This window comes from Patiria miniata, unplaced genomic scaffold (assembly GCF_015706575.1).
Source record: "Patiria miniata isolate m_02_andy unplaced genomic scaffold, ASM1570657v1 HiC_scaffold_3, whole genome shotgun sequence".
Lineage (NCBI taxonomy): Eukaryota > Metazoa > Echinodermata > Asteroidea > Valvatida > Asterinidae > Patiria > Patiria miniata.
The window spans coordinates 18874594-18893110 of NW_024037069.1; the positions used below are offsets into that span (position 1 = coordinate 18874594).

An 18517-nucleotide genomic window follows, 5' to 3' on the forward strand; every position below is an offset into this window, starting at 1 on the left:
TTGGAAATCCCATTCAAAAACTCATAACTTAGGTTTAATGCTGCATAAAAGATTGAATTTTTAAGGGTGCCACAGCAATCTGTAAACTGTCCAGACTTCAAAATTTGTGCCAAATGGCTCTCATATTGATGAAAGTTGAATAAGTTTTTTTTACCTGACTTGAGCCGCCGTCAAAACTCTCGGGGAGAAACTCCACTTGCTTGACGACGTGTACCTTGGTTGGCATCTCAATGACCCGCAGAAGGTGTCGGGTGTCCAGGGCCCAGACGTGAAGAAAGCGAGACTTTCCCCCAGCGACCAACAGACGCCCGTCCCTGAAGAAAATCGGCAACAAATTTGACAAGTGTTCCTTCAACTGATGCTTAAATTTCATTTCTAACATTAATTTTAGATTCGAACCAGCCAACCGATCCCGTTAGCTCGGTGGTCGAGAGGTAAGACGTCTGCACTAGAAAGCAGTAGGTCATGGGTTCGAGTCCCACCTGAGTGTTTTTTTTCCAACTTTCACTTGGGAGGTAACACACTGAGTATACAGTGTTTATACGTCGGTGAAGGGCAAAACTTAATATTGATTTACATCAGCCCAACGCAAATTCATAATAATTCAGTCTCTTGTTTTATTTTTTTAAAAAGGTGACTTTGGAGATTTGTTGTAAGTCGCTGTCTCAGCTTAACTAAATTTTAGTAAATGTTTCTTTTAAATAAACCACAAACAAATTGACTGGAACTCTATAAACTGAGCTACCGCACAAAACAATACAAGGGTAAGTAAATAAAAATAAAGGGCAGTTGATTTCATCTAGGATAGCCCCAAAAAAAGCCAATTACAAAGGCTTACTTCCAATGAAAAGGTCCCATGAAAACAAAAAATATACAAATTACTGGAAAATAAATCAGTTGAAGCTTGAAAATACCCCCAAAAGTATAAAGTAATACCCCGTAAAGCAGTACCCAATACTAAAATCCACTTAAGTACTCCATTAGGATCCCATGAAATTTGCAAGAAAATCCTCTAAGCAAATGGCTTAGCGGATTTGTATGGCTTAGCGGATTCGTAAGACTTACCGGGGTGTGGCGAATGCCTTGTAGTGGGGTCTGTCGCCAGGGGGAATGGGCAGCTGATACTTGCACTGGAGGGTGTCTGACTCCCATGCAAAGATGGAATCATCACGGAAGCAGGTCAGGATGGTGTTACTCAGAGGCAGGAAGAAGACCTGACAATCATGAGGAAAATGAAGAGGAAAGGTTGGGAATAGCTAGAAAAACTGGGAAAAATGCGGAAACCCTGGGAGAATTAATGTAGAATGTGCGGATTACTGTAGACAAACCCTGAATACGACAATTACTGTCCACTTTTCATCGGCAAAAAAAACATTAAAGGCATTTAGGTTCATTTGCTTTTCATGCATTTTGTTAGTTTCCAATAATAACACTATTCAAAATCCAAAGAAGAAAGTTTCAAAATCTAACCTATTGAAGTTTTACCTCAGTGGATATTATACTTTTGAGAAAAGAAAAACGACGAAAAACCATGCACAACTCTTTTTTCCAAAAATCAGACTGATTGTTGGAAATCACCTACATTTCTTGAATTCTTCTAAATGACAGCAAGCCAGACGATATAATTTCACGGGGTAGTAACCAGTACGATCTTTAATCTAAGTAAGCTTTTTGATGATAATTCGGTAGGCTACTTAAGGTATAAATGCAATTGATCCGATATGCCTTTAAAAATAATGACGGATTTGTAAACCTTAGAGATGCCGACTGCATCCCTGACATTGAGTTTGCGTTTTCTGGTGAACGTGTCCAAGTCCCAGAGCAGGCTGGTGTCGGAGGAGGTGGTGAGAGCGTAGCGGCCCGAGGCGTGGACCGAGACGGAGTGGATGGGGGTAGTGTGGCCCTTCATCCAGGCCACAAGCTCCTTAGAATCTGAGACATGGTAGAGATGGGAAGAATAAAAACAAAAAGATACGAGTCCAATTCTTCAGGGATGAATTGAACTGTTATGGGCTCCGTGCACAAGTGCCCCCTCATTGGAGTGTCATGGCCTAGCTGTTAAGAGCACCGGACTCATGCTCTGGTGTTTCAGAGGAAAACAGTGGCGTGGGTTCGAGCTCGGGCCCGGACACTTGTGCCCTTAAGCAAGGCACTTAACCATTATTGCTTCGTCCTTCGGATGGGACGTAAAGCCGGAGGTCCCGTGTGTTGTGTAATGCAATGCACGTAAAAGAACCCAGTAACACTTATCGCTAAGAGAAGGGGTTTGCCCCGGTGTTTCTGGCCTCCTTGTTATAGTCCCTTGTGGAAGTCCTTAGGAGAAGAACCAACCAAGTACCAAGTACCAAGTATTGGCAAGAAAGTGAGAGTTGGGGGAACCACTGTGAGAGACATTCGAGCGCACTGCTGACTACGCCTGACCTCACGCGAAGACGCCATGGCTTTGTGCACATTTAGAATAAAATAAGTCGCGCGTCGTGAACCAGTAAGCACACGCGGTGTGTCCCGTCCATGGGGCTCTCAAAAGTGGAAAAGCGCCCTCTCTTGTTGGCGCACGGAGCCCACATGGCACACCCATCTTTCACTGAATCCAAAACTGAAACTCGTTCAATTGACCCTTTGCGTTTGGCAGCCATCTTGGGGGTAATTTAGTTAAATTTAGTCAGTAAAAATCAATGCACAAGAGGCCTACTCGTGCCTATACCTAAGGAACAAAAGCGTCTCAAAGACTGCTGCAATGCAAAAAATCCATCAAGTATCATACAGTTTCATAGCTATACATGCACTGCTTTTGAGATAACACAGAAGACACATTTCAAGACACTTTGGCCGACAAGCTACTTTAGCTCATCAACATTCTCTGTGCTAAGCAAGACTGTTTCCTTAGCAGCTCAATAAAACTGTATAGAAATATAGACGTCTTATATTTTTTTTTCTGCATTATAAGTTTACAAGTTTAAATTGTTACCGGATAACAAAGAAAAAATGATGAAATAACTGAAAGCTCAAAAACCACTGAAGACATCCCAGTACTCAATTTGACATTTCAGACCTTGAACAAAGGGAATATTAGATCAGATCAGAGGTCAAAGATTCACCTGTATCGAAGCATTTGAGGGAGCAGTCTGCAAGAGCAGCGAGGTACTCTGTCTTCCTGCGCAGTGTGAACGCAAGGGATGTACATGCCTGTCCTGTCTTCTGCACCAACTGGAACCTGCGATACACACATAATAATACATGGTGTCTTCAGTTATTATTTCAGTTTAAAAAAGGGCTATTTTAGTAAAACTTTTGCGAATGAAACGTGTCATCTCATGTGTCATTGTGACAAAGAGTGCATACAAGCTAGTCCAGCATTATGAAAGGCAGTGTAATGTCTGTGACAGAGCCAGTTAACCATGGTATCTGTTTAATGATTCAGAGAAAAGATCCAAAACTCATCGTAGTCTATAATCTCCTTGACCATTACTAGATGAAGGATGTACAAGATTTGAAAAAATACATTTTCAGGTTTATTCACTGAGCTCTTGAAAACTTTGTCACTGATAAACATTTTGTAAGATAACATTAGAATTGCCAAGAAGTAATTTTAACACAGGAGCAGAAAACTTATCTCTTAAGTATGCAATTCAAAGGTTATATTTAACCAACCTGTTCTTGGAAAGATCAAAGATGTAAATGTTTCCAAGGTGGTCTCCAGCGATGAAACTGTCGCCCGTGTTATTGAATGCTGTGTGGAGGAAGCGCACTCGCCGACCGCTTGGTGCAAGAGGCCCACTGACATCGTGCTTAATCTGTATCATCAACCTTGGTGAAAACAAGAAAGTACTACCTTTTAGTAAACACTTCACTGAATTAAATGGAAAAAAATGTTTATCATCCATCCTTTCTGAAAAAAAGGAAGGAGGCCCTTTTTTTTCATCAGAGATGACAGAGATTTCAAAATGAAAGATGGATTCTTATTTTGCCGATACTTTTGTGTCCAAGGAGTCGTCACCCTTTCTACCAGATTTTGAACTTCCATACATAGCTACAATTTTGCTGGAAACAATTAAAAAGATAACATTTATTGCAAATTATGATAAATAAAAAAGGTGGGTGGGAAAAAGGAAGTAGGCGGGGACAAGAAACTTTTGTTTTGTTTTGTTTTTCTTTGGCTAAGGTCCTGGATTAAAACATTTTGGGGGTTTCAAAATTTTATTTTGGAAGAAGATGAAAAAGGACCAACTTTTTTAAAAGATACCAATTTATAATTTTATGGGTCCACTAAGGTCCGACCTAACGTGATGGATATTGAAAGAAATGGAAAGAATTCCATACAGGGTCTCCACTCAGACTTCCTGCACAAAGTCTATGGGCTATGACAGAAAAAGTTTAAGTATTATCAAAGAATTTTTGCACTCCTAAAATAGTGTTTCTTCATCAGATTTACAACTTTTGGTACTTTTCAGGTCATATTAAAGGGAATATACATCATTTGCTTTTGCTGTAATTTTCAGAAATGGATGGAATTGGGGGGTTGGAAATATAAAGCAAATATAGTTACACTGACTTTTTGGAGGTTTTGGGTTCGAAAATGCTATAAAAACCAAGAAAAACGATCATTTTCCTGTAGTCTGGTTCCCTGACTCCATATAAGAAGAAACAGAGCAGTTTACATACATTGGGGAATTGTAAGGTCAGGGAACCAGTCTAGCTGGCTCGTACCCGTTCATAGGTTTGTAATCGATTGCAAACAAGTACAATGGTCAATTGGGGCCAGTATTTGAAAAAAAGCCAGTTGTTTCCAACGCTGATCGGCCGATCAGCGTTGGAAATTGATACAAAAATACCACTTTTCTTGAAAATGACAGTATACCAGGTGCCATAATTTTACAGGATGCTTTAGACTGTCATTTACCAACATCCTATTAAGGTATTTCGCAAAAACTTGGTAGTTTTATTTTTCGATGTTTGCAAATGTTGTATATTCCCTTTAAGGAATATGAGTGGGGGCTGTGCATGGAATTCTTTCCAAAGAAATTTAAAATATTGCATTTATTTATAAATGTTGGACTCTATACTACGGTGGAAATTCCATTCATTTATTGTTTGTTCCCTACCCATCGTCACCAGAAGGAGATGGCTTCCTCAGCCAAATCTTGCCTGCTTCTTTTTTGTTCACATCACATGTCTGCATCGTGCACTATGCTATAGTGACGTCATTTCTACTCCAATTCCAAACTCCAAACTGAACATCATAGAGAGAAAATTGGGAGAAAATTATTTAAAAAAAAAAAATTACATTAGGCCTAGGCCCACGGTAGGCCTTGGCCTTAGTTTAATTTGACATTTTCATTGTCTCAAAAAATGTATGGACATAAAGATATATTTAAAGTCATTTCATTAAATTATGTTTTTTTGCGATTCAATGCACATGCGCACATCACGATGCACAGTTTGGTTTCGAGAGATCATGAACAGTTTGCCACATGCATGCAAAATCATAACGGGTATACGGTAGGCCCCCATGGAGCTATAAAAAAGATTGGCCTACCAATGAAATTAAAGAAAACGCCTTTTTTTTTTTTGGTAAGATGTTACTTAAATGAAAAACTGGAACTATCTCCCGAAAGCCGAAACTACAAGTCATTGAAACGATGTGTGCACGAGCTGTTGAATTTTGCAAAAAGGCTTGCACCTTGAATTTGGAGACCACAAACTACGGAGGGCGCCCTCAATTGATTTGTTTTAACGATAAATTGAGTTAAACTTCAAATGCAATTATTTAAAGTCATAAAATTACACATTCTAGGAAATAATGCCGTCCAAAAATAACAACATGACCATTACGTTTGGTTTATAATACCTCATTTGAGGCTTGTTTATACCAACATGTTTTTAAGCGCTGTATACGTTGGAAAATGTGTAGCTTATCCCGTTTTTGCGTTTCAAAAGAAATTTCAATATGGCGCTTTGGGGAGGGTTTTCTGGTTTCATCTCTTGAGGGCGCCCTACAAGGTGCGAAGTGTATCGGCAGTATCACAACTGGAATTTGTAATCATTAGAAATGAATTATTCATGTTTTCATCATCAGCTAGTCTTGGCCCGAGACGTCAGTGACCAAGAGCATTTCGTAGCAATGGGGGCGGGGCCATTTTATGTAAATAAGACTGTGCGTCTGTACAGATTCGAACAATAAATTAAACATGTTTGTAGCTCCATGCTTGCACGTGTAGCACGAATATGTTTACAACCGTGAGCCATTTAAGCTTTTCTCGACCGCTGATTGATTTCCTAGGAAAGCCTATGGAGAAAATAGAGAAAAAGTTAAAACGCTTAAATGAAATGGCCAAGACGCTAGTGCGATAAACCCACTTATTGACCTATCGCGGTAGAATTGCGTTAGAATCGCGTCAACACAGCTTGTGAAATATTGTACAATTATATGATAATACAAATGGACGCGGAACGTGGAACATCTGAGCCAAACAAAACTTAGCATGCAAAAAGGTTCACAAGGTTGTCTAAGGGGCGTGGCCAACTCGCAAACGGCGATATAGGTCAATCATGGAGGAAGGATCTCCTTCCTCCATGGGTCAATTTTGTGCCATTGAAGGGCGCACTATGCACTATCCACTATCGATCACTAGCGCCTTGGGCCAAGACTAATCATCAGCGGCTCTTCGTGTGCTGCATAATTCATTACCAGTGACGCAATTATCTGCATAAATTATCTGTGACCCAAGCATAAATTATCATAAGTTAAGTTATATTGGGTTGTGATACTGCTGCTGTTTTACCGACCTACTTGGAAGTCGCCACGTAATGCTAACGCACGCAATCCATTAGTGCTTGATCAGTAAAATCACCGGGTTCGACTTGTTTATTCGACTGCAAAATAGACTAAGTAATTCTCCTTTTTTTTCAGAAGGAAGGACGGCCAGCAGCAACATGGCCCAAAGTGACATTGGTGATTGGTACCGTGGAATCCCCCAGATCACGCGGGGATGGTTTACCGGGTCTGTGGTCATTCCGTTGGCCGCGAAATTCGGTCTTCTCAACCCCATGTGGTTGATTCTGACCTTCCAGCAAGTGGTTTATAGATTTCAGGTAAACTAAAAGAAACTTGGTTAAACTTAAATATGTTAAATTAAAGTTAATGCCACTAAGAAAATAAATAAAACAATAACTGTTCAATTTTGTTTGGGCATGTTATTTATGACCCAAACGATTAGGCCCCTAGGCCAAAATGTTATGTGAAAATCAAGATTAAAATTTTGTCCTGGGTTTTAACATTATTGTTTGATTTTCATATTATTGGTTATACATTTACGATCACCTTTTCCGCCCGATAACCTCAATGTTGGTCAGTCGTTGCATATATAGGCTTATAGGCCTATATTTTGAAAAAATAAATATAAAAAATAATTCTCAGTTCTGAACTTCAGTGGCATCTGAATTCAACGTTCATGTTTAATTTTTTTTCCATGTTGTGCTGTTGGTCGATACTGCAGTTGCAATCTTTTCTTTATTGTCTGTGTACCTTTCCCAATTCTTGCTTGATTTCTCATCCTAATCCTGCCTTTGGTTTCCAGATCTGGCGCCCCGTTACTGCCCTCTTTTACTACCCTATCACCCCGATGACTGGTTTCCACTACCTCATACAGCTCTATTTCTTGTACAACTACTCGCGTAGATTAGAGACCGGTGAGTGTTGCATGATGGGATAGTCGCTGTCTACTGTCCTCGGCAAAACGGTGGTCTTTTTGCCTTCTCTGTTTTGCTTTGTCATTGGGCTCGGAGTAAAACACACTGTTGGTCCAGCTGAAGTTCTGCGCTTGGCAAATTCATATTTTATGATGTGAATTGTCAGACAAAATGTGTCAGATCCAACCATTCAGCCGAGTTCAGTAGACATGGTAGACATGAATATTCCGTGAAATGCAGTCAAGCATGCAACAAAATAAGTTTCTGAGACCCTTGATCAAAAGCATGATGGACTGCAATTCATGTTACGACAGTCGTAGGCCCATAAATGTGGCCAATTTACTGGTCTACCCCCGTAAACAATTAAGGCCACACTTGGAAAATGCACCATAGAATGTAGAACTTTGTCAAATTTTGATTTTCACATTTAGTTTGTAGTTTATTTACGCTTAAGAAGCATACTCACACTCTTTACAGTGATAGAAAAGTAGTCCTGCATTTTTCAGACGTCTATTTTTTGTGTAATTTGATGTTGGAATTTAGATACGCAAACGTGTGCAAACAAACCTACAAATTACACAACAAATAGACGTCTGAAAAATGCATGACCACTTTTCTATGAATATAAAGAGGGCGAGTATGCTTCTAAAGCATAAATATACTACAAATATAGTCCAAATGCAAAAATCAAAAAATTCAACAAAGTTCTACATTTTCGGGTGCATGTTCCAAGTGTGACCTTTATTAACGGAGGTAGTCCAGTAAATTGGCCACATTTATGGGGCTACGACAGTGGCTGCAACATGTCTTCAAACTGGCTTTTTGCTTTGGTCTCCCAGCAAGCCCTTCCTAATCCCCGCCCCCAAAGGAGCAAATGATATCACATTTCAAGATGTTTTATTCCATCCCGATTGCTGGCCTGGACTCATAGCTGTGGAGGCCTGTGACAGCATTGTTCTACGCTCCGTTGTCACCACGGACGGGGTTCCATTATTTAATTACCCTGTACTTCATGTACAATTACTCCGTCCGACTTGAGACAGGTACAGCTCATTTGTTCTCTGAAGTCTTTCCCAATCCCCCCCCCCCCCCACCCCTCACCCCTTCCAAAATAGTTAGAATTTCTTATTAGTTCCAGACATTGGTTTGAAGTCTAGAATCGTTAAATAAAGAAATGATGGATTGATAATTGTGATTCAGATTATATAATTTTTTCTTTTGTTCTTGACAAGATTGTTAACAAACTCATTAGGAATGCTGAAATTCATAGTTTCTCTTGTTCACAGGTGTATTTGATGGCAGGCCTGCGGATTATTTGTTCATGCTGATATTCAACTGGATTTGCCTTGTTGTATCCTTTTAAAAATTAAACAGTCATAATTAGGCAGACGGAGTGAAATTTATTACAAAAGGAAATTGCAGTTAAGTTCTGTGTATCTTTTTGAGAAGGGGCAGTGCCTTTATAATTCATTAACCCTTTACTATTTAAACAGTCACAGACAGTCAAAATGTCCATCCACTTCCCCTGCTATACTTTTAACACCTTCAGTCAGATCACATGTCAAGCAAGCACTGTGACTAGTCAAACTCAGTCAACAGACCATGAACAGACAAAGCAGGCAAGTTGTGGGCACAGCTGGCTTATCAATCACCCACAGACAAAGCAAAGATGTATCAAGTATAAACAGTCACAGCCAGTCAATCCTGCTTTATGTAGGCTGGGAATTCAATAACTGTTGAAAACAGTCACTTGATTGATTTTGACTGAAAGGACAACTTGGCATAGAATGTATGTTTGCAAAGGAGGGTTACAAATGTTATATTTTGTATTTGAATGCAAAGGGTTTTAGGAGTTTTCTCATTTTATTGGGGGGGGGGGGAGAGGTTGAAATCACATGGAAAGGGTTTTGGGTTTGGGAAAATTGTGATTTATTTTCAACAATTATTTCTGTTCTTAACCCTGCTGTCATTCAGATAATTGGTTTTATCGCACCACTGATGGTAAGAGTTTAAATTGAATTAATATCACAGTTTCTCCCTTTGTAGTCATTTATCATAACATTGGCTCCCCCCCCCCCCCAAAAAAAGCTTAACAAAAAAAAGTTACTTTGTGACAAATTTCTGAAAAGTTTTTGTCTCACACCAAACTCCTCAAAAAACAAAACCATTAGTTACAGGATTCTACAATCGTGTTCCTTCTGGTGCACAGAGACATTTTTTTACCAAATCTTGGGGATTTTCGTCAATTTTTACCAATTTCTCACATACCTTTTGGCATCGTCTTTTCTCCTTGTAGCTACTGATGGATCCCATGGTATTGAGCGTTCTGTATGTTTGGTGTCAATTGAATCGTGACGCCATCGTACAGTTCTGGTTTGGCACACAGTTCAAGGCCATGTACCTACCCTGGGTCCTGGTTGCATTCAACATGATCATCAGAGGGGCGTAAGTCGGCAGAAACTTGTAGTTTGATATTCTCTGTTCTCTATTTTAACTTGAAGATCATCTAAATTTAGTCTTGGAAAATTTGTAGAATTGAGAAAAGGCGGTTTGTTTTCCAACTTTTGTTGAATTTCTAAAATCCATATGTAAAAAAAAAATGTACTGTTAAGCAGGGGTGTGAAATCTCAGCTTTAAAGCTGATTTCAGCTCTCTTTTTTTCCCCTCACTTTCTGTGTACAAAAGTATAGGAGATTTCCAAAGTTCAGCTTTTTTACACCTTTGTCAGCTGCTATTTTAATCAGTGGTCACTCACACCCCTGGTTAAATGAGGAGTCTTTCTTTGTTAAAAAATGTTTTAGGGTACATTTTTTTTTTCTCTAAATGCACGTTGAAGGCAAGCATAGTTATTGAAAGTTTACAGATTTCATTGTTCCAAGTTTCGTTTCATAACTATCCCGTCTTTTGCCAAACGTAGTATCTTCATGTTCGTTTTTCTTTGCGTTGCTTTTCAGTGGACTTTCAGAGCTACTTGGCATTATAGTCGGCCATCTGTACTTCTTTCTGATGTTCAAGTATCCCCAAGACTTTGGTGGTCGTGCCTTCCTCAGAACACCAGAAATTCTGTGAGTACCGTCTCTAAAACCTAACTTTCCCAGATCCTTCAAGACTAACTAGGTTTAATAGGATTTTGTAGGATTGAGGAAGATAGATTCCAGCCATTTGAATTGTGACGTAACGGCCCTTGAAAGTATGAGCCATTCACTTCTTGCAGTGAATGTGGATTTTGGAGGATTCAGGAAGTTTCATACCAGAAATGCCAGGCTAATATCTCAGGATTAAACAAATTTTGTTTTTACCCTCCTCGTGCGAAGTCAATATTCACAGCAATATATAAAACCCTGCAGGTCAGGTTTCAGGTGAAGGGATATGAAGTGTTAAAGTAACTGTGTCACACAGAGAGTCACTGCACACACAAACAGCACTGTGGAGAGCAGTGAAGCATGACTGAATCTGCCTGCTTGCCCTGAGCTTAACCACACAAAAGAACTGCGCAGGGATTATCAACACTCAACAGAAGATTACCTCAAAGGAATTTGAAACGTGGGCGCTAACTCTATGGGCAAAACTGGTTTTGCAAAACTTGAAGGGTTGTGAAGTGCAGAAGACTAGCTAGGAGGGTTAGCTATTAACCCTAACAGCCCATAACCAATCAAACTCCAACAGTAGGTTAGTGTTTAAATCTGTTGGGATAGGTACAGTACCCCTAAACAGATGGTCTTTTACACTGGGGTTGGCATACCTCCAGAAACTAAGTCCAACAGTGCGTGTGTACAATTTCCCATGTGGGTGTTGGAATTTGCCTGAATGGGTATGGCTCCTAGTAAATTAGGCTGGGGAGTTTGGGTTAAAGAACCAGAAAGCCTCATTTTAGAAAATTATTATACTCAGCGAATCAGTCAGTCAATAACTCGAGAACAAAAATTTACGACACTGTTGAAAACTTTTACCTTTTTTAAAACCAGGTACAAGTATTTCCCCAATCGGCAAGGTGGAGTGAGTGGTTTTGGCATGGCGCCAGCTAGCCGGCGCCCTCGTGAGGAGAACCACGACCAGCCTGCCGGAATGCGTTATCGATGGGGACAAGGGCAGCAGTTAGGGGGACAGTAACCGACACAGCCATGAGATGTTTGCGAAATCTTGCGTTCGCCTTCGGCTTCAGGAGACTTTAGGCCCCTAAGTAGGGGAACTCTAGCTTAATTTAGGGCCAAGTTTTGGGAACGTCAGATCCTGTAGTATGAGACCATTCATGGAACAGGCAATAAACTGATGGTCCGTTATGTTACTAATGAATTATTCTGGCTATTAGCAACCCAACATGCAAATTTACATGTTTTTGTAAAATACAATGTATTGCTCTCATCAATTGTTCAGCCTTTGTGCGTATATATGTAAATATTTCAGTGTCCAAAAAAATACACTGGCACATTATTATGATCACTATTTAATTCATTTTTCAGTTTTGTTATGGATTTTTGTCTGAGGGGAAAAACTGTAAAAATACTTTTAAAACATGGATGTAAATCTTTGTAGAAGTTGTAACATTTCAAATCAAATGTTAACCTCAGTTAATTGCATACCTGGGCCGAATTTCACGGCGCTGCTAAGCAAAAAAATTTGCTAAGCAAAAAATTTGCTTAGCACAAAAAAGACATGGCTTATAAAAACAGTGTACCAGCCAAAACACATTATTTTCATGCTGTAGCAAACAACAGCTCAATACTAATCCAGAGCAATAAACATCACATGGAGTTTTGGCCGGTAACCTGAAATTATAAGCCAGACTTTCTTTTTGCTAAGCAAATTTTTGTGCTTAGTAGCGCAGTGAAATTTAACCATTGTCATGTGTCAGGTGAAGAAAAGTTGAATTGTTCAAAAACTTTTTGTGATTCTATTACTTGCTGTTATAAACAACCATTTTTTTCCTTATCTGAGATCAGTGTGTAAGCACCTACTAAATATACGGATGGATCTTCAGTTCTTTAACATTTTTTTTGGGGGGGGGGGTATTTTATTGGTTTTGGATTGAATAATAAAATTACTTTCTGTGTAAATAAGTTTACTGAAAATATCTTGAAGAAACGTCTGCTCTCTTTATATTTCCATTTTTAATGACATTAAACCCATGCGTTACAGACCTTTAAAGGAATATCGATCTTCTTATAATCTTATGCACGATTGCAAACATGAGGTAAAATGCAGATTGACTTAAATTGAGCAAAGCATAGCTGTCATACAACTAGTGTGTAATTAAATCAATACTTTCTAATGACGAGCAATTATGTTTGCTTTGATTTATTCCTTTATTGCTTTTCATCCTGTTTATGAATTTCTAAAAGCTAAGAAATCTGCGTTCGTCACATGCTTACTTTCCGAGAGGGAATTACAATGAATACCATTACGCTTCATAACTATCACTACAGAACTTGATAAAGAAATTATTTAATAAAAAGCTTTTGCACAGTCTCAGTGGTTTAATATTGGTGCTCCTTAATATCACTAGCAAAATATTTAATAGTATAAACTTCCTCATCTGAATAATATGTGAATAATGTAGGGTGGGATCAAACCGGGAGGGCCAAGATAGGCACAAAGCAAAATACAGATTTTTTTTTAAATTTGTCTTAAATTAAAAGAAATGGCCATAAAAATATTAACCAATTTTAACAAAAATCTCATTGATAGCATTTTGGCATTACTTCGCTACTAACACATTGGCACTGTAAATGTTAACTTGTGAAAATGTTCTGATTGACTCGGTCACATGAACTTTAAAAACATCGACTGAAACAAAGAATTGCATCCAGTGGTACAATATAACATGTAAACACTGATGGCAAATCAATTAATTACTAAAATAAATTTGCAGTACCAGCTCAAGTATTTTTTTTTTTTTTGCAGCATCGTATTTTAACCAATCACATCACGCATCCTAAACATGAATATTTATCACGCTGTGTGGGTGGAAGACACTTAGGTTCTCATAGTGTTTTCCCTTCAATTAATCTTATCCCAACCGACAAGTATATTTGATGAAAATGGACATGGGCCACTGTGGCAGCTCGACGAAAGCCGTTCTGTGAAAAGCAAAGTACATGCATGACTGAGTGATAGCAATGGTGTGACGTCATTGTTATATTCTCATGAATAAACATCGAACTAGCTGAATAATCATGATTCATTGGCGATGTGTGCCGCAGATAAAAACACTGCTACCAGCCCCACTAACCTTCATATATGGTTGTATCTATTCACTTTAAATCTAACAATAGATATCTAACGTACAAGATAATTAATACGTTAACTAAAACATTTTCTCTGACTAATTTAAAACCAGCCACCATTAATAAGGAGTTGTCTGAACACAAATTATTGATTAAACTGGTAAAACCACAAAACTGACAAAAGCCAAGATACCATGCACAGTGTCTGACACTCTATTTCAAACAAAATTTTGCAGGCAGTATCGAGTGCTAAAAAAAGTCTGTCGGTAGTTATTTGTTAGGTTGTGTACGTTTTTAGAGGATTTGTTTTTTTAATGGAAATTTAAAATTCTTATTATTGCTTTGTTTCAAAAATAATCTGAAAGTTAAACAACATATGCTTTAATGTCTTGGTTAAAAACGACAACTTGTCCGACCAGTTCTAACCCGTGACATAATACACTAAACCATACTTTACTCTGCCACAAATTTGGGTTCATAATTAAGGACTTGAACACAAATTTGCAACCTGCCACAACTTGTGAACAATCAAAATGTAGCTACAACACACAGTGTGCATATTTACTTCTGGAGTTGGCAATCTGATTTCTGTCAATAAGTGATAAACCAGCAAATCATAAAACATACACTTATCGTAGCAACTTGGTATAAAAACACCTCTCTAATATAACTACCAAATATATATATTTTTTATTAAGCAGTCACCATTTGAAATTTATGCGAGAAGCAATTTTTAAAAACATCTTAAAGAAAAGCTTTTATAGATTGTCATTATTTTAAAAATAAACAAATGACGCTCCGTTTCAGAGCCTCGTCCTAGTGAACGATGGGGACTTCGTCATAACGGAGTTTCGGATTGGTGAGGCGGGGAGCCAGGCGACAGAACATCGCAGCTAGGATAATAGCGAAGGTTGCCAGGACACCGGCTACCGATACCATGATCCAGGTCATCGTGGAATGTATGGGGGAACGGTCTTGGAGATCACGGATGTTATCCCGACTCCTTCCTGCAATCATTGAATTGGGTATAAATTAAGGGGCTTGAAATTCTTGTGCAGAAAATTTTGCATGCGACAGAAAATGCCAGCGAGTAAGTCTTGGCAACGGTTCAGCTAGTGACTGGTTTCTCAGTTGCTATCTATTTCATTATTACTTAGCAGGTCCGTAAAATTGGGCCGAGGAAGTATTTCAAATGAGGGATTATCAAAACCTGATCGTCCAGAAGCACTGTTGTTTTATGGGAGAGGATGTAAGTTCCCTAAAAAGATCAAAACATTTCCTGTAATCTCATTTTCTGATCACGCCAGACCAGCCACTTTGTATGTCCTTCAGATATAGTGTGTTTTATAAACCTATTACAATAAAAATTAGAAATGAACATGCTCTTGTACAGTGACAGTCACTCTCAATTCGGGCGAATCACAATGCAGTGCGCCACCAAGAGTTTGCCACAGAGAGTTAATTTTTCCCAGTGCATTGTGGGAGATGGTCGACATATTCACAGCGCAGGACATTTGAAATTGTTTGTTTTCCCGGTCAGTAGTTTCGTAAACATATGATTTGAGTGTCTGTTTGCCCTTTTCTTTTCGTTTTATCAATATGGTGTTTTTTGTAAGGCGGCAGAACGCTATGCCCCAATCTATAACATATTAGCTCAAGTTGTCTACTGACACTCATTCAAATGGGCCATGTTTTGTCGACCGTAAACTTGAGAAAAAAAAATGGATTCGCCTTGGCAAATTCTTGGTGGCGCACTGCATTGTGAATCGCCCGAATTCTCCTTTGACAAACAAAGTTTTCAATTACACATGAAACTCAAATTAAGAGCTTGTGTGACAATTTGCATCAGAACGACAGAGTCGCAGTGATGGTGATTGTTGGATTAGTTTATACATACCTGTACAGTCTTGCCCCACCCATCCCGGCTGGCATTCGCACTCGTATCCTATCTCACTGGAGGGTGTCGGGTAGCAGGTCCCATTGTTGGCACAGGGATTGGGTTCACAGATACTCACTTCTGTGGTTGATTACAAAAAAGGGAAAGGAAAGATAAGACAAACTTGATTTGGGATTGTCTGACCAAGATGGCAAACAGTAACATTTATCACTATATAAGACCCCTCTCACACCAATACGTGAAGCCCGTTCGTGGCCACTTCGAAGTGTCCGTGGGTGCAAAAGTTTAAAAATCAAAGTAACCAAGAAATGGAATCGGATCTCACAGGTTGCCACTAACTAACCACAAATTAAGGACGTATCGATTCCTTCCGTGGGCCAATTCTCACGGATGCTCAAGGGATCACCCAAAAAGTTTTTGGATATGTTGAAAAACTGAAACGTGTGCACTTTGGAAATTTATTGCCAAATTAAAAATACGGCTTCAACACGGCTTATTCGAGGTACTCTCGTAGTGTTCTCGAGGTTGGGCTGAAGTTACATCGGATTTTACGGGATGGCCCCGGATTGATTGTTGGCCTGTTTTTCGGCCGTTTTCATTACGCGCAGTCCACAAGTGTCCACGAGTTGACCACGAAGTGCTCACGGACTACACGTAGTACTGTCAAGCTGGTGCCGTGGTCACCACTGACACCACGTAGTAGTCTCGAGCTGGCGCCAAAGTCACCACGGGATGCAATCGGGATGGCCACGAGATGTCGCCGGCGTGCAGTCCGTGAATTCCAGGAAACGGACATGAGCACGGGTTGGTCCCGTGGTGTTTCCGAGGTGGCCACGGATTACTCACGAAGTAAAAATGGGTACCATGAAATAAAAACGTGCTGGCATAAAAAAAATGGACAAAAAAAACCCCGGAGACTACGGATACTGTTGAAAAAATTGCATTTCCGAAGTGACCTCGCACTGGTCTTGGATTGGTGTGAGAGGGGCATTAGAGTTGACTGTCTTTTGCTGACCCCACCTTCCTCAGTGCGATGTTGCCGCCAAAAGAATGCTCACACGTGGAAAATTCTACGTTCCTTTTTCTTTTTTAGTATTGTACAAAACACTCATTACCATCAGCAGAGAGTGCAAAGTGCACACAGGAAGCCACAAAATGCCTCAGAACCGAAAAACATACTTGTGCTTTACATAAAAAACTCTACGCCTTCAGTAATTCCTTTTGGAGTGAACTGTGGTTGATATAAACTCCCCCCAGTGTCTGTGACCGAGTTTGACAGAGCTACTGTGGCCCCACCTGACCAAAATTCATGATATAACTGATCGATGAGCACTATTTGACTGACAGACAGGCATTTGCAATGACTCCGGTCAATGAAGCAACTAGAGTCTGACTTGAGTCAAAATTGTTGGCGTCTTGACTCCACCCCAACGGGTAACTGACTTGACTCGACTCGAGTCACAAAATTCAGTGACTTGTTACAACCCTGCAGACAGGATGGGTACACTGTACCCCACACTCTGACAAACTTACCCCTGATCTGACACAGTATTCCAGTGTAGCCATTAGGGCAGGCACAGTAGAAACTTGGTGGATCTGTGCTGACTTCAACTGCCAGACCCCCGTGTTCGCACGGACCATTTGCTACTGGTAAAATATGAAAAGTAGGTTGTGTTCTATTCACACAAATGTAAGAACGTCCCGTTTTTATTTCTATGGTCTCATACTTGTTTTGCCCATGGAATTAGGGTCGGTTGGGCCGCATGTAAAATAAAAATCTGGAGACAGAAAAGTTCCTGTTGCAGCCGGTTACATGGCTAAATTAAATGATGCCAAGTGTGTATTGTCTCTTGTTTTGTTTATTGCAATGCGATTATCATGGGTTGATATCACTGAACATGATAATAAAGCCGTCTTGCAAGATGTAGTTGAGTTACGTTATATCTGCACCGTGCAGCCCAATCTTTTTGCTGTTTTGTCAGCAATGATTTACAATGTAACAGTAAAGATAAACTACAGGGTGAGTAAAAAAAACGAAAACCCAAATGTCGGGACTATTGTTTTAGTGAAGTTATGCATGTAGCACTTGCAAAATCTACGATATGAAAGCCCAATTCATAAACTTTGTTGAAGTACAAGAATCATTCAAATCACTCATGTACTTTTCAAGTTATGGAATTTTAAACACAACCACCGTTTTAAGATTCTGTCCACGGATCACAAAAACAGTTCAGTGTTCTTTCAGCGAAACGAAAACAAATCTCATAGGGATGTGTGTTAATTGTTTTCGTTTTGCTGAAAGAACGTACACTTTTTTGTGATCCGTGGACAGAACTTTAAAACGGTGGTTGTGTTTAAATTTCCGTAACTTGGAAAGTACATGAGTGATTTGAATGATTCTTTTACTAAAAGAAAGCTTATGAATTGGGCTTTCATATCCTAGATTTTCAAAGTGCTACATGAAGAACTTCACTAAAACAATAGTCCCGACATTTGGTTGTTTTTTTTTACTCACCCTGTATAGACCCCTGATATGATGTTAGGCAAAAGGCCCTCGCACCATCTACAATTGCATTGGTTGCTATTATGCCATGCTTCAAGTCAAATTGGATTATTTTCAATTGCTTTTCAAATAACACACAGCCTGATTGCCTGAATTTCATATTCTTTTTGTTTTATTATCAATTTGTTTTTATTTTTTGGGTTA

General features: G+C 39.4%; 3 protein-coding genes across 19 annotated transcripts in view; 1 reads left to right on the plus strand and 2 right to left on the minus strand.

Moving 5' to 3' along the window:
* Window positions 1-5977, minus strand: part of LOC119738743 (TBC1 domain family member 31-like) — a 20703-nt gene extending 14726 nt beyond the window's left edge. The window contains exons 1-7 of one of the 5 annotated variants that reach the window (XM_038213676.1): window positions 5849-5977; window positions 5103-5230; window positions 3652-3807; window positions 3099-3214; window positions 1754-1932; window positions 1066-1214; window positions 155-314 (exon numbers count right to left, since the gene is read on the minus strand). In XM_038213676.1, the coding sequence (XP_038069604.1) occupies window positions 155-314; window positions 1066-1214; window positions 1754-1932; window positions 3099-3214; window positions 3652-3807; window positions 5103-5179 (837 nt within the window). In that variant the 5' untranslated portion in view covers window positions 5180-5230; window positions 5849-5977. Of the gene's footprint in view, window positions 1-154; window positions 315-1065; window positions 1215-1753; window positions 1933-3098; window positions 3215-3651; window positions 3808-5102; window positions 5231-5536; window positions 5611-5680; window positions 5763-5848 lie in introns of those variants that run through there. The other 4 variants (XM_038213677.1, XM_038213678.1, XM_038213680.1 and 1 more) reach the window with 4 other exon arrangements.
* A 776-nt stretch (window positions 5978-6753) lies between these two features.
* On the plus strand, window positions 6754-12965 carry LOC119738750 (derlin-1-like). The gene is made up of 7 exons (XM_038213699.1): window positions 6754-7092; window positions 7578-7689; window positions 8976-9040; window positions 9664-9690; window positions 9986-10134; window positions 10644-10754; window positions 11655-12965. The coding sequence occupies exons 1-7, from the start codon at window positions 6934-6936 to the stop codon at window positions 11797-11799; spliced, it is 768 nt and encodes a 255-aa protein (XP_038069627.1). The 5' UTR covers window positions 6754-6933; the 3' UTR covers window positions 11800-12965.
* LOC119738747 overlaps window positions 12769-18517 on the minus strand; it is a 100371-nt gene continuing 94622 nt past the window's right edge. For 12 of the 13 annotated variants that reach the window (XM_038213697.1, XM_038213695.1, XM_038213692.1 and 9 more), the window contains 3 exons: window positions 17344-17457; window positions 15811-15930; window positions 12769-14920 (listed from right to left, as the gene is read on the minus strand). In XM_038213697.1, the coding sequence (XP_038069625.1) occupies window positions 14730-14920; window positions 15811-15930; window positions 17344-17457 (425 nt within the window). In that variant the 3' untranslated portion in view covers window positions 12769-14729. The remainder of the gene's footprint in view (window positions 14921-15810; window positions 15931-17343; window positions 17458-18517) is intronic. The other variant, XM_038213686.1, reaches the window with a different exon arrangement.